The 16,872-nt window shown below is 35.4% G+C and overlaps 1 protein-coding gene across 5 annotated transcripts in view; it reads left to right on the forward strand.

Annotated features, from left to right (window-relative positions):
* LOC105499541 (protein phosphatase 1 regulatory inhibitor subunit 1C) overlaps positions 1-16,872 on the forward strand; it is a 143,832-nt gene that overhangs the window by 1,121 nt on the left and 125,839 nt on the right. For all 5 annotated transcript variants that reach the window (XM_071073022.1, XM_011772145.3, XM_011772146.3 and 2 more), the window contains exon 2: positions 1,267-1,327. In XM_071073022.1, coding sequence (XP_070929123.1) covers positions 1,267-1,327 — 61 coding nt within the window. The remainder of the gene's footprint in view (positions 1-1,266; positions 1,328-16,872) is intronic.

A 16,872-nucleotide genomic window follows, 5' to 3' on the forward strand; every position in this document is an offset into this window, starting at 1 on the left:
TTTAGCAATAAAATTAAATCCTGAGATAGTTTCAGACTATAGGTCGAATACTTTATTTTCATATGTTTTTTATTGTGGACCCAAAACCACGATTGTAAGTTTATATAATATATTACAGCGAGGATTTGTAGCTTTTGGTACAATTTTAAAATTGTTTTGTTCAGACATTACAAACAGTATTTTAACATTTCCTAGATTCTTTGTCCGTGTCTAATATTGGTTTACATCTGTATCACCTTTCATATTCAGATTTACCTCGACTCTTGATGCAATGGCATCTCGTAGAACTGCAACTGTGAGGAGGCAAAAGCAAAGAAATTTATGAGGACATCAACCTAATCCATTAATTTCTTAAAACCTAAATTATTTTTGAATCCTGTTCCAAGTATTTGAAATAAAGTCTTAAAAATAATTATTTAATCCGTGACTCATAGTGTTTCAGGATGTTTTGACAATCTGAAGTAGATGCACCTAGACTCAGGCCAGATAAATGTAACCTTGAACATGTGTTTATCTATGCTGAATGGGATGTTGCTTCTATCTTGGACAGGATATCATTGATAAACTTTATTCTCTATCCTACTGACATTTACTTTGGGAATTTACCCATAAATGAATATAATAAACAAATAAAGGATATTATATTCGAGGGATTCTGATAATACTATGCTCCTGTAACTCTTAAAATGAAAAATAAACTTTAGAGTTTGTAATAAGTTACATATGCTCATAAGATCCATATTTATTCTTCATTTGTTTATATGTTCTAAATATTATACTAGAAAATAAAAAGTTAACAAAATCAATTGAAATTCAAAGCTTATGCTGCTAATTTAACTCTGGTACCTGCTAGAAATAGGTTTCCAAGCTCTTCCCTATCCTGTTTAAAAATAAGGGTAACGAATCTTGAAAGCATCACCAATGTTATGAGGCTCTAAGTGAGCCACTAACATTATCAGGTCAACTCTGTACCTTCACTGTAAATTAATTTTCTGTTGTATCATTCAATTGTATAGAATTATTTTTTTTTCTGTGGAAATGTAGCTTTTTGGTCAAAGAGGGTGGGTGATACTTCTATCAGACAGTTCAATTCTGTGGCTTTCTATTATTTCAAAATAAAATTGGTGAGCACCTTCCATGTGTCCTCCAGAAGTTTGCTTTTGCATGTGGGGAAAAGATGAGGATGAGACATCTTTGCAAGCTGCAGAGTAACCTGGAGCAGCGTCTAATACTCATTGATATTAGCTCACCTTTTGTCATTCACAGATCAGGAAAAGAAGACCTACACCAGCATCACTTGTGATTCTCAATGAGCATAACCCCCCAGGTAAAGAAGCATGATGTGTTTCACACTGATGGAACAGAATGGAATTGTTTGAAGAACATCAAAGTACATGTCGTTACTGAAAAGTTTCAATTTAGGATTTCAGTTAGCAATGCTCTAGAAAACTAATCTATAAAATGGATCATAAACAGAATCAGAAATAAATATTACAGGAATCATCTCAAGCAACAGCCTGTATTTCCTCTAGAATGTCACGAGTGATGATATGCTATGAAATGTTTTGTTAGCACTGGCTGTCATATGTTCAGGTGTTTGTATGGAACCTGGATCACAGCTTATTAATGAGGCTGGAGGAAAGCTGTTCAATTTGGTTTCAAAGCTTAAATTACAGCCCTAGAGATGCTTATCTCTTTACAGAGTAAGGTTTTTATATGGAAAAGGTTAACATGGGGTGGGCAATGACCCAGAGTTGGCTTCAGCTTTGCTGCTGATGTCATCTCTGAATAATGCAATTGACAAGTAACCAGATCAATTTTCAGCACTGCCTATTTGAGAGCCATTCTGAATGGCTAAATCCATTTGTTGAGGTTTTATTTTCCATTTCCTGTAAAAATGAAAACTGCATTATTATTCCTGATAAAAGACTATGATCTGTAATCCACAAACATTATTTACTTATTGAGCGGGGTGATTTTTAGTCTCCCATTGAAGTGCTGATTCTGGATATACAAGTAGGATAGGAATGGTGATGGCATTAATTTGTAACCAGGCAGAACTTGGTGTTGGATTTTCTGCAGGTATAAACAATAATGGGTGGACAAAAGGAGTTTAAACAGTGGAAACATCATATGTCTAATAATAGACTGTAGTGAGTGATCTAAGAATACCAGGGTGAAATAGTCCTTGACTTTTTCAGACTCTTTTCTAATTAGACAAACGTATAAAAAGAAAGTCAACTAACAGACTGTTCATCCTTGAGCCCAAATCCAAGAACATTTTCAGGTGATGGAAAATAAGTAAGCTAATTTTTTTCTGTTGAAAACAAACAATTATAACTTGATCCTATAACTTTAGAGTACCATTGCATTTAAAATTATTTTCAAATATATTATCTCAATAAATGTTATCTTACTTATATTTGGTTAGATAAGAGGTGCAAATGATATGTAATTATAGTTTAAAAATAAATACAAGTATGAAGACAATGAAGTCTTCTCGATTTGCGGGGGTAATTTTATAGCAATTTTCCATCACTGCCTTGCTCACAGTAGCAGACACTTCTGCAATGTCCTGAAACTTTCCTCCCCATGCCTGCCATGAGGTGTACTGCACAACTTGATTTCTAGGTGTTCTATCGCTCGGAAAGCAGTTTTCAGAGGTCTACAGGCATTGTTGCTGTTTGAACATAGTGAAGTCATGTAAGTGACCTTCATCCTCTCATTTGAACTCCCAAAATAGCACCTACATTTTCTTGAGTGCCAAATATGTGCCATTTGGATGAGGAAAGTGTTTATCAGAGAGGTGAAGTGATTTTTGTGGCTATTCCACTAGAAGTGATGGATTCCAGAGACAAATGCAGGTAATTCTGATACTGAAGCCCATACATTTCCACTGGCACTGGCTTTGAAAATATCAGTTTGCACTGCATAGTGAAGGCTTTATAATGTGACTAGTCATTCAGGCCCTGTAAACAAGGAAAACCAAACAAAATAAATCCATTGTCTGTACCACTTATCTTAGTAGATTAGGGATTGTACTTAAATATCCCTAGGAATGAGATTCAGTTTTTCTCTAGAAACCTTTTTCTTGTCAGATCTCCCAATTACTAGATGGCATTGTCCCTTTTCTGTAATTGACCTCATCCTTCTCTGTTTTTTAAGCACCATTGGAGACAAATTAGATGCAAATAGCATCTCACAGAGAACTACTGTATTCTAGTAAATCACCTGTCTGCATCTTCTTCCCCCTTTATGGAAACTAGAATAGTCTACAAAGAATTAATAAGCTTTTGGCTGTGTATAGGACTTGGATAAGTGTGCATGGCAACTAGAGATTTTGGACTAGTGATGGATCTTTGTAGCAAAGCCCTTGAAAGCTTATAGTTTTCCAAATAAAAATGATCTAGCACCAAGCTTACTGGGGAAATAACTCTAAAGATAAAACAACAACAACAACAACAACAAAGAAACAAACAGCAAAAAAAGAACACTAAACCAAATCAAACTCGGATACTGGTCTTAACCAGCCATGTGATGTGATCTTGGGAAAGGGATATCTCCAAGCTTTTTTTTTTTTTTTTTTTTTTTTTTTTTTTTAGCGACGGAGTCTCACTCTGTCACCCAGGCTGGAGTGCAGTGGCACGATCTGGGCTCACTGCAAGCTCCGTCTCCTGGATTCACGCCATTCTCCTGCCTCAGCCTCCCGAGTAGCTGGGACTACAGTTGCCCGCCACCACACCCGGAGAATTTTTTTTTTTTTTTTTTTAGTAGAGACGGGGTTTCACCATGTTAGCCAGGATGGTCTCGATCTCCTGACTTCATGATCAGCCCGCCTCGGCCTCCCAAAGTGCTGGGATTACAGGCGTGAGCCACCGTGCCCGGCCTCCAAGCTTTATTTTCTCATCTATAAAATAGTGATCATAATGTTCTTTCTTTCAACCTCACAGGGTTGTTGTAATGATCAAAAGAGTTAACATGAACATGCCTTAAAAATTGCAAAGTGCAACACAGATTAGGTATCATTAACTGATGTGTTTGGGAATGTAATATTTGCATGTGATATTTAAGAATGAAGATATAACAAGAAAAACAGAATCTTCATAATCTCATCTGTTCTAAATATTTCTGGACTATCCAACAGTTTCTTTTCCAAACATTATCTGAACACTCTCTATCAAACAACAAAACAAGTAACAACAAAAACCCTCATAAGTGTTAAATGACCATTTTTAAGCAACTGTTTCTCCTGTCCCCCAAAAGCAGTATGATCTTTGAAAAACAAAAACTGGGTGTAGCTTTAAATCCTGGTAAAACTAAACAAATCTCTTCAATTCACTGAAATTGGCCAGGGAATAATTGGCTGTTCTTGGACTCACCTGTCATTAATGCTGTTTAAAATTCAAAACCCTGCAAATCTTTCTTTATTGTCAATTAATAAAGCAAAGAAAATTAAATTATTCATTATAGAAACATAATTAATAAACCATTCCAGTTCATATGACAAGATCAGTGTACTGCAATCACTGTTAAGTGAATTAGACATAGCTTGCTTTTAAAAAAATCTTTTGAAGTGTTTGCAGGAAGAGTAAATTATAGGATTATTTGAAAGAATGATTATATATATTCTGTTTATATTTTGTAGAGGAAAAATAGAAAGATATTTCAGCATGTATATTCAGATTTTTGTTTGCTAGTTCATCTATGCTGGTCTAAACACATAGATGAGACAGGCACCTGATTAACTGTATTCTAGGAGCAGCACAATGTCCCATCAGTCCCTTTCTAACAAATAACCTAGAACTCTCAGCAGTAGAAGCACTATGTAAACAGATACTTAACCTGTTAAGGATATATCACCCTCTGACATGGGTTAGTACATCAGTTTAACTCAAAATAGTGGGAAATGAAACTGAAATTTTTAAATTGACGGCATGAGGTCTGGGAAAGTTTAATAGCAAAGGTGTTGCTTTAGGGTAGAAAAAGCAGAAACAATGTATTTGCTTCTAGGAATAACTCTCAACAGTCAGGTGGCAGCAAAAAGATACTGAAAAACTGAGATAGAGGATGTAAGGAATCGCCAAAGATCCTTATATTTCGTCTTTTTCAAATGTTTTCTGCGGCTACCAATGTAAGTGACCTTTGTAGCAAATTGCCTCTCTCTATTTCAGTTCCTCTTCTGATTAAGGTCCTCTTTATGATAAGCTCTCTGAAGTTATACAGGAGAGCATTGTTATCTATTCTTATACTGTGTGCTGTTTGCTTTTACTTTTGTATAATCTGCAGTGAACTGGTTTGGTTCCTATATATTTTTTTTATCTAGAGACCTGCTTATGTGTAAATCCTCTCTATAGGGAAATAAACGGCAAAGACACTTTCTGTAATTTACTCCATGACATCTATAGACTGCTACTAGCGTTTGAAATCTGGAGTTAGACAATAATTTCAGAAAATACCTACTTTAACCACACATCTTCATGACAGACGTATATAAACCAACCCAAGTCCCTGAGACTCGCTCCATTTTATATACCTCAGAGAAGAATCCATGATTACCCGGGGTTTTCAACTCCAGCTCTGATTATTTCAGATGTTAGAAAATAGTTTCTTGTATGAAACTTAAACATAAATTCCCCACTTTATTCTAAAATAACTCTTCACTTGTTCTCTGCAATAAAAAGTCATTTTCTCACCTTTAAAAAAATATGAATGAATGATTATTTTCTTTTATTCCCAATCTCCCTAAGGGCTTTAATAAACTCTATCCGAATTCTCCCTATTGCTCTGCCTTTGAAGCCCAGAGCTGGACACAGTCTTCCGGTAAAAAGCCAGCCTAGACCAAGTCTTCTGAATATTAAAGTTTGTGGCATCCATTGTTTTCCATTTAGCATTAAGCAGAGACAATATGGTTACAATTATATTTAATGGGCCTGATGCCTATTAAACATGAGTGAGCTATATGAGGCCTGAAGCTAAGTGCAGATTTGGGTAAGTACCCAGGAGTTTTGACGTCATTTAAAAGCTCGTTGTATGTCTAAAAAGTGGAATCTGAAACATAAGGTAAAATAGTTTTTTGAGTATAATTATTGAACTTCCTATCACAGCCAAATTTTAGGGAAATCGACTTTATCTTTGACCCGTTTAGCGTCAAATATCCTTTGAAATCAAGAATAAAAACAAAGGTTGTTCTCACATGCCTCAGGTTCCCAAAAGTTAGTTAATAGGAGACATAAGAGATATATGATACTAAATATCATACTATCTCCTTTCAAATTTGATAGCAGGCCTGGTCATTAGAGAGAACTGAGATGTCCAATTGCTTTGGCTATTCAGCTCCACAAACTGAAAAAGAAGCCACAGTTTATACTGTATGTAGCATATTACTTTCTAAATGCATTTCAGGATTCTGAAACTAAGTTAAAAAATACTGAGATTTTGAAGCCTCTAGATTGGATTCCTGAGACATTGGATGATAGCTAAAAAATAATGCTGGACTAAGGTTGAATTGTTCAAAACACAAGGTGACTCCAGAACTTTCTGGTGATGATTTTTTAATCCAAAAATAACAGGAAGTTTTTCAGGGTCAACAGAATGAAAGTAGAAATTTATTTCAGTATTAAGACATCACATGCACAAAATCTCTTTTCATGGAGTCCCTCTATTTTGTAAAATGAATGATTGTGTTGTCAAGAGAAAATTGGGCTCCAGGGATCATACTGAGAAGTTTCTGGGGACTCTTAAACATGAGTAAGACATTGTCAGGCCCAGATCTTGAGGTACCAGCCACCCCCAGGGACCTCCAATTAAATGTATTCAAATAAATGGTATACTGGCCCATTGTCCACATAGTTATGTTGCATTTTAAATGGTCTCATTTGAATGTGGTTGTAATTCATTTGAATCCACAATCATTGCTGATTGCTCAGCATTTATTTTGCCTTGTCTGTGTTAATGACAATATAATACAAAAAAATGGTCCAGTGTTTGAAGATCATTGAAGTGTTAGCTAGTATTAATTTTTAAGAAATTGTCAAAAAAGCCTATTTCCCTCAGCATTTATTTTTATGAGTTATTGAATGCTGAATTATGTTTTAAAAAGTTACACATGTGGCTTTCAGCGATTCATGTGCTGTACAATTAATTGACTTATTTTCCCGTAACTCTTCAGTATGTGCAGCCAAATAGCCCAATCAGTTGGAATAATTGTGAGCCAAAGATGAGGTTCCGATTCTTGATAGTGACAAGGCTTGCTACATTGTAAGTGTTAAAGTAACTAGTTCAATCTTCAAATTAAATGAAAAACAAAAATGAAAGGGACCTGCATTTCTCATTCAAAAATGGCCCAGCTTTTTCTAATCCATATGGTGTTAGTGATTGGCAAATAGTTTTCCCAAAAAACAGTAGTAGTGGGTAAGAAAAAAAAAAAAGATCTATAATACCCCCTAATTCATCAGGAGAGGAATATACAATTGTGGAAGTATTATGTATCCTATATTGTAGTGTTGGTTTAACTGAGCATGCCCTGTTTGTCAATATAATTTTCGTAAAATATGAGTTCCTAAGATTTTTTTAAAATAATCATGCTACTGATGCTTAGGTTTTTCCTAAGGTTATGAAAACATTATTGCACATAATTGACATATTTGTGGCAAATTTGTGTTTGACTGAAAATGAAATTCATATTCCAACAGTATGTAGAAAGAAAAAAAATTTTGAGGATTGAGTATAAAAATCTTTTAGAGATATCTATCAAATACTCTTGTTGCTCAATTTTGACTCCACTCCATTTTTATTCACTTCTTTTCATACATCATCTCTGTTCTATGTTCTGTCTAACCTTTATTTATTGAAGCAGTTCTCTTATGCTGACTCTTAAGACTTAGTCTAGATTGACTCACTTGCATAAATCAGTCTGTCTTTTTCACAAACTTCTCAATTTAAATAAATTTCAGCACAAGACTCACTTAAATTGCAAAAGATTTCCCTGAATAATTTGACCCATTGTCTGGTTATGTTAGTCTAATATTCTTCTCTTAGCTTCTACTCTTAAAGCTATTTATTGGTTTATACATCCAATTCGATTTATCGAGTCCTTATTCTAAATCCTCTGGGAACATGTGGTATAGGTAACAGGGAATATTATGTCTGGATGTACCATGATACAATTGTAATAACAGAAATCCCGGTTGCTGAAACCACAGTAAAGCTAATTCTGGCCAAGGCATAGAGGCACTTATTTATTATGCTTCCTGGTCTATAAAGCATTTGCATGACTTATTTTGATCTTTGGGCTTTACGCTATTAAGGATTGAGGTTAGAACTAAAATTTTACTATTTATTCCAACTTACTAGTAGAGTAGATGTTAAATGCCTGTGAACTATTCAAAGTCAATCCTTCAAACTTTTTTGGCACCAGCTCGGATTAAGGCACAATGTTACTCTTCTAGGGATAAAACAGGTAAATTATCAACCTACCCATATGGAGAAACTTATCTAAGACATATTTACAATCTGACACATGCATTTTTATAGTAAAACCAGTAGTATATGCCAAAAATACAAAATATATTTCATTCAGTAAAGAAGTGTCTATCACGGGGTTTTTCAAGATTAGATTAAAATGTTGTACAATACACAGACTAGATGCCTGATAAATGACAATGATTATTTTGGGGAGGCAGACGTGTAATACTTAAGAGTAGAGGCCTTGGAATCACTCATGTCTGGATATAAATCTTAGATGGCTGTTTACTGCCTGAGTTTCCTCAGAAAAATAGCTCATCCTCCTAAGGCCCAAGAAATCACATGAGGTAGTTGGGCTCATGTGTCACCAAAATGCATGTGTTTTCCCACACCGCTACGTTTCACTAAATATAGAATACATCCGTTTCAAAGAACGCTAGTCTGAGTCCATTGAATAAATAGATGCCCATTTTTGTGTCTGCATAGTAGTAAACACAGATGACATAATTGTCAGTTGTTCTGAGTAACTTAACAGTTGTTCAGTTTCAAATTTGATAGAAAAAATTACTAACAGTTATTTCTAATTGCTTCTAGTTGATAGTCACATTCCACAAGATCATAAATTAGTGGACCTCTAACAATAAATCTAGCTAAGCTGTGTGCTTGATAGAAAAATGTTATTTCTAAATTTCTTTTTTTTTTTTTGGAATTGTTCAAGAGCAAGCCCTTGAGCCTTGGGATTTTTCTGTCTTTTCTCTCATCATTTTCTAGGCATCACTTCCACTAAGTAGTTATCTGACACAGTTTCCACAATTCCAGACACAATTCCAGACAGAATTTACCAGGGGCTTAAGCAGAAATGCCCCGGGACCTGGGCAGGTGACATGGATGAGAGCCTGGGCCCTGAGAAGTACAGTAGGCTGTGATGGGGACTGTAGTCTACTTGGATAATACAAGCTCCATCCAAGGCTTTCAAATTAAACAGATAAAACCGCAAAGGACATTGAGAAAGCACTATAACAGGTTGGAACACCTAAGTGGTAAGATTGTAGAGATACTGGAAAGTATCTCCCTAAATTAGTTTCCATACTACCTGAAATCTTACCTTTTGCAGTTGTTGCTGTAACTTCTAAAACGCAAGTACTCTGAAGATATAACACATTGTCCTTGACACCTTAGAAAAATTGCCTATCTGGGGATCAGGAAGGACCTGTGAAAGCCAGAGGTAGAGGGAAAGGCATGTCCTAAAACAAATGTCCCAGCTGTGACAATCAGGAGGCTCAGAATTCACCGTCTGCCTACCAGTCTGTGTGCTGTCTCTGCCCTCTCCATGCTCATTCGGGCCCCTTCAGATCTTCCCTAATACTTCAGGGGTTCCCAGCACATGTTGGAAAATATTACACGTGTATCTGTGAGTCTTCTCTGGGCTTGAGTAGAATACTATCTTTGAATTTAGCTCAATGACTTTATGTCATTTAGAATAATTTGATATAGTAAAAATTAGTGTTTAACAAAGCCATTTGTGAAATAAGTTGCCAAAATCCACATCATGAAAGATATATATTGACAATCTGATTAGAACACAATTATAATTTGACCCTGGAAATAATGCTGAGGAAAAAAAGGACTGTGCAAACTAAAAAGCTAGGGAATTTATAATCTTTCATATTTTTTTCATTCTCTAGCAGCAATTTTCCATCATTACGGAAAACAATTTTCAGAATTACCCTCCTTACATATAAATACATATTGACTTGCTTGTGAAAATAGAACTGGATGCACAACATAGAAGAATGAGAAGTTATTTTGGAATCCAATTTTTAGAATACTTTACCTCAATGATGCAAAATCATTTCATGCTTTTTCCCCTGTCTGATGATAAATAACAGAGTATTAGAAGACATATACACAAATATTTACATGCATGAACACACATACACATGATGCACACAAAGGTAGATAACCAACTGTATGTAAAAAAAGACACCACATGGACTACTTAGCCAAGTAATAAATCCATATCCACTAAGTAATCTGACTTACAAAAGAGGCCTAAACCTGCCAAAGTGTCTTGAAAAGCTTTGAAAATTCAGGTTTTAAATGGAATAAGCTAATAATAATTTTTTATGTTTCTAACATCTTGAATTTAAAAACCAATAGATTAAAAGCAAATTGTATTATTTTAAAATCCAACCTTGAATAAAAAGCATTGAAATTATTGGCATGGATTCAAGTAATGAGATTTATTAAATTAGTTTTTAAAAAGTAAAAAAGAGTATTTTAAAGAATAAGTTTCATGTATTGAATATTAATAATACTTTAAGATTATATTCTCATTTGAGTAGGTTTAACATGTGCATTTTTATGATTTATGGACAGAAGTATTATAGTTAGATGTAGAAATTGAGCTCTTCCAGCTACCACCTGAAAGTCAATGTCTAACTAAAAGGCATCATCCACATTTGAAGACAATTTTTCAACTATTGACTTCAGCATTTCAGTTAGTTTTATCCCCATTCTTCTAATCACTAAACCAAACAACGTTAGGATCATCTCTGGCTTCTCTCTCTCTCCTTCATGCCTTAAATATATCAGTGTCTTTTCTGTTAACTCTATTCTACAGGTTGAACCTGTCCTATGTGTTTTTATTGTTTCTGCTGTGTCTATGACACATAGTGCTTTATTCTGAACTCACACAGTAACTTTCAGACTAGTTTGCTTTCACTTTAACACTGGGAGGCCGTTTTGTGTAGGACTAAGAACCCTAACCTTAGAATCAGTGAACATGGGTTTCACTTATGGCATGAGTAAATGTCTGAGTCTTAGTTTCCTCCTCCAGGAAGCAGGGATCCTAGTAACACTGGCATTGGTTGTGTTGCTGGAATCAAGTGAGATCATGCATGTTGGCAACACTATTGATGCTAGGCTCGGTCTTTGCCCATTCTGGTTTGTGTGAGAGGCTTTTGGCAGACATAATTATATGATATGTGATCGACTATGGCAGCTTTACTTTCATAATTGATTTGTCATAAGCTCTAATTTGTATCCTGTAATTTACCTGCCCTAGCTTTTAATTAGTTAAGATAAGGCACCTGGAGTCTTCTCATGACTCGCTCATCTATTTCATCATAATCTACACATCATTCTCATTCCTTCTTTTGAATAAGTCAGCCATTTCCTCCACAGTCTATAGAATCTTATTACACAAATTGTTGACAACTGCACTAAAGCTGAGACTTGATTAAAAGGAAACAAACAGAAGAAAGGAAGATGATTGTTAGATTATGGTTAATGTTACCACTTAACTTCCTCCTTTATTTTTGTGGAGGGCTCATAAAGCAGAACACAAGAACCTTGTTTATTTGCCATAGAGAACTTCCTATTGAAAATAATGTTTCAAAATGTGTAAAGATTTTCGATCAACTAGGAACAGGCTTAAGCTGGATTTGCTTCCCAAAACACTTTTAAGAATATCCACTCTTTCTTCATGAATGTTAAGCACTTCTCACCTGCCTCCAATGGTTAAAAGGTTTTCAAGAAAGAATGCCAGAGACCCACTCACCATCACATTTCAGTGAAGCAAAACAGCATGAATGATTGGGCTAAAATGGGCTATCTCAATTTCCACCACAGGTCATTTTACTTGGTGAATAGCCCAGAGTTCCTGCTTCACTTAGCCAATAAAGGACAATTTTTTACTTAAGGGTCTGGAGATGTCTGCAAATATTTTCGCACTTTCTAGATCTATAGTACACAGCCATCGTTGGAATCAAGACAAACACCAGCTGTACTTTTCATTTAGACAGTTACAGAATAAGCAACATATTCAAAATATATTTTGAAACATGTTTAGGACAGAAAAGAGAAAAAAAAATGCCTCTAAGCTACAAGTCAAATAATTTAAAAAGAAAAACATACCAAAAGCAAACTTAAAGGGGGTTATAGAAATGTATCTTACTTTTGGTAGATTTATAGTTTGCAAATCCATTTGTTCTATAATATATGTCCTTACAAACTCTATCAAATGAATATTTTAAACTCCATTTTACAGAGAGAGGGTGATGGGTGAACTGTTCAAGGTCAAAAGAGCTATTTCAGTAAGTAGGTCTGTAATGTACACATAGGTTGTGTAACCAAGGTCAATGTACTTCCTACTACATTAATAACATCTTTATTTCTGTAAATAAGTAACACAACACTCTTTCTATTTTATTTGTTTTTTTCATGGAATAAAGTATAAACAAGCTCCTCTTTGTAGCTTGGCCATGTGAGATTCTGTTTGATATAATATATCCCAATATGCATTTCATCTTTATTCCAAAGTGAGTTGGTTTTGAAGTGGTAGTTCTATACTTTTTCTTTTCTTTTGTATTGATTAGTTAAGAAGACTGTTTTAGCATTGTTAATACTAGATATTTTATTCTACAAGCTAAAATAAAAAAAAAATCAGATAACCAAATAGAAAAAAATAATAAATATCATCCATTATTCCCTCTTTCGAGTTGAACCCTGTTATTTATTCATCTCTGTGTTTTCTTACATATATATATATATGTATATCCATTTATTAAAATAAATCATTGTCTTTATTTAAACCATCATTAATTGCAAGGCTGAGGGACATCTGGATTCTAGTTAACTCAAAACATGACCGATTTGTGCACATACAATCCCCCTTCCTTCATGAAACATTTATGTTCCTTCCTTCATGAAACCTTTGTGCATCAAATCCCCCTTCCTTCATGAAACCTTTATGGACTACTCCAGCTAGAATGTTTTGCACCAGTAAGCGTAATACATCATGACACCATGATGCCAGCTAGCTGTAAGCCAATCATTGTGATGGTGGCCTTTGCAAAAGAGAAAAGATTTTATTCACAAGGCTGCTGGGAGAGTAAATGGGAGAACAAATCTCAAACTCATCTCCCTGAAATCAGGGCTTGGTAGTATTTATGGGATAGAAACAGGGTTGGTCTATAGTGTGGGGAAAGGTGATTGGTGGGTAGGAAAGGTGAGATAATCAGAATTCTGTCCAAGTGTAATCAATCTACATGGCTCTTCATAGGATGGATGTTCCAAAAACAGTGGCATTAGCATGATCTGAAGGTGGTGTTGTCAGCTTCCTGACATCAAAAGGTCACGTTTTGGGCAACCAGGCAGGCCAAGTTGGAGGATCGGTAATCTCGACTAATTTGAACTGGACAGGAGTTTGCCCCCTTGCTCCTGAAAAACAACTTTTAGCAACAGTTACCATAGAGACCTACACATCAGAGATATTATCTATAAGGAAGCTAATGAAAGTTTAGTTATGTATTATTTGGTTATGTGACTTTTAGCTATCTAGGTTTTAAGACCAACTAGAAGTAAGCAATTAAAAGCGAACAAGGCAGGTTAAGCTTGGTGGGCTTAATCAGGTTAGCCCTCGGTTTCAATGATTGGATCCATTAATACATTTGCTTCAGTTGATTGCCCAATGCCTTTCTGTCACCTGATAATGTCCTGAAGGAATAGATCTTGGAATTAATAAAATTTAATGTGGATGGAAAGAAGAAAGATCCATGTATATGAGGCCTTATAATTCCTCTCTGGATAGGATGGCTGCAAATAAGGCTCTGAGGATGGAGCAACCCTCACTGTGGAAGGAAAATAGAGGTCATTAAAACTAACCTGAGTGTTCCACAAGGTTTATTCTTGTCCTCTCAGTTCACAGGTACTTACACTTGCAGATGCATAACCCATTGGATTATTATGAGCTCCTACATAAAATATTTATGGGCATAATTTAAAGAGGACTTTGAAGCACAAAACACAGGCCGAACAAAGTTTTGGAATCATCTAAACAAGAATGAATTTTAGCAGAAGACTTGAGCTGGTTGTTTCACTGTCTTGGTATAGACTTGCTTTGAGGTAGGCATCACGGGTAATTAGTGACTGCAGATGCATAGACAATTTTGCATAATAATGATTTTGGGACTTCTTGAGTTTCAGAGGACAATTGAAAGACTGAGCATGTTTTGTTTAATGACCAATTTTATTCTTTTGCTCTCTTTAAATTATTCACCTCTGATTTTAAAGTGTCAATAAAATAGTAATGCTGGAAAAACTGAATACGCAATCAATTTGGCTGCTTTCTTATAAGAATATAGGCGTTCAAGAGTTCAATTCAATGCCATCAAATAGTAACCATCTTTGTCCTACTGGATAGACATATACTTTCCTTCTTTGTTAACTTGGTATGTGCCCAGATAAATAGGGGCTAGGTTTTATTTTCACTTCCTTTGAGTTGTAAAATAAACATTTTATCCAGTAACTGTCCTTTTTTTTTTTTTTTTTTTTTTGAGATGGAGTCTCGCTCTGTCGCCCAGGCTGGAGTGCAGTGGCCGGATCTCAGCTTACTGCAAGCTCCGCCTCCCGGGTTTACGCCATTCTCCTGCCTCAGCCTCCCGAGTAGCTGGGACTACAGGCGCCCGCCACCTCGCCCGGCTAGTTTTTTGTATTTTTAGTAGAGACGGGGTTTCACCATGTTAGCCAGGATGGTCTCGATCTCCTGACCTTGTGATCCGCCCGTCTCGGCCTCCCAAAGTGCTGGGATTACAGGCTTGAGCCACCGCGCCCGGCCTACTGTCCTTAAACTATTTCCTTTGTTAGCCGTAAGCTATCAGGGAATAGTTAGCAACCCTACAGTCAGTACTGAAAATCAAACAGTTCATTACATATCAGATGCATTTAAAATTATACAACTTCACCCCAAAATCCATTTGATGTGTTTTCTGGTAAGATTTCTATGTAAACAGAACTTAATGATTTTACGAGAAATCATTTTAGAGTGGACTTTGTACTATATCCTTCCTTTTCCTCACTTTATACACAAGGAATCTATAGAAACAACTTACTTTTACCCTACTGAATCATTTGCAGTCATATATATATAGCTTCACATTACAACATTTCAGCCGCTATGTTATTTTCTGACTGAGTCAGGTAAGATTATATTCTACGTATTTCTGTTATCTGGGTGCTTATTAACATGTATATCATTGTGGACATATTGCTGTTATATTGCATAACAATGAACTTATAGCAGGCACCAGCTCCCTTTCCTCATTTCCATCTTAGAATGTTGATATTCTTCTTAGCATTTTTTCCTGACATACCACAACCCTCTTTCCATCAAGGTATTTTTTTTTCTTTTCAGTATTAAAATTGTTCTGTGTAGCAGCTAGAGTTTGGAATTGTCTCATTGTTTTTAGGACTGAAGGTCTACCTATCACTCCATTAAAAAATCTGAAAAACTTTAGTATGATATTCCTTATGAGAAAATAACTTTTTAAAATATGATATAAACTTGAAGCTGACATAAAATAAATTGAGAAGGAATAAAAAATGATTACCTGCTCCAAATTTTGTACTCTAAGAAATATATATAAACGGAAACAAAATAATACCAAATAATAACAACAAAAAACAAAACTTTGTTTCCACAGAAGTTATGGGATTTATATTTTTATTAATAAAAACAATTATGTAATAATGAGCAAGATTCCTTGGGCTTAAAGTAGAATATTTGAATCACAGCTCTTTATTAATAATCTTGGTTAAATGTCTGATAAATGAAAAAATGGCTAAGACTAATGCACTAAAATGATATTTCAAAGGACTGAAAAACAAAATATTAGAGGCTTTTGATGACATTGTTTATTAATATGCTTCATGATCTAGACTGATTTACATGCTTTAAAATCTCCAAATTTAAATACTTTAATACCCTCTTGAAATGCCATCAAACATTTGAGAGCAGAAAGATATATTTGAAATTTGTGTTTATAAGATCACCCCCTAGTGTCATGCACGTCCATGTGAAGAGACCACCAAACAGGCTTTGTGTGAGCGATAAAGCTTTTTAATCACCTGGGTGCAAGCAGGCTAAGTCCAAAAAGAGAGTCAGTGAAGGGAGATAAGGGTGGGGCCGTTTTATAGGATTTGGGTAGGTAAAGGAAAATTACAGTCAAAGGGGGGTTGTTCTCTGGCGGGCAGGAGTGGGGGTCACAAGGTGCTCAGTAGGGGAGATTTTTGAGCCAGGATGAGCCAGGAAAAGGAATTTCACAAGGTAATGTCATAGCTTAAGGCAAGGACCGGCCATTTTCACTTCTTTTGTGGTGGAATGTCATCAGTTAAGGCGGGGCAGAGCCTTTTCACTTCTTTTGTGATTCTTCAGTTACTTCAGGCCATCTGGGCGTAGGTACGTGCAAGTCACAGGGGATGTGATGGCTTGGCTTGGGCTCAGATTTTGTTTCCACAGAAATTCCACAGAAATTTATCAATAAAAATTATTATGTAATAATGAGCAAGATTCCTTGGGCTCAAAGTAGAATATTTGAATCCCGGCTCTTTATTAATAACCTTGGTTAA

The sequence above is a fragment of the Macaca nemestrina genome, chromosome 11 (assembly GCF_043159975.1).
Source record: "Macaca nemestrina isolate mMacNem1 chromosome 11, mMacNem.hap1, whole genome shotgun sequence".
In the NCBI taxonomy this organism is placed as follows: domain Eukaryota; kingdom Metazoa; phylum Chordata; class Mammalia; order Primates; family Cercopithecidae; genus Macaca; species Macaca nemestrina.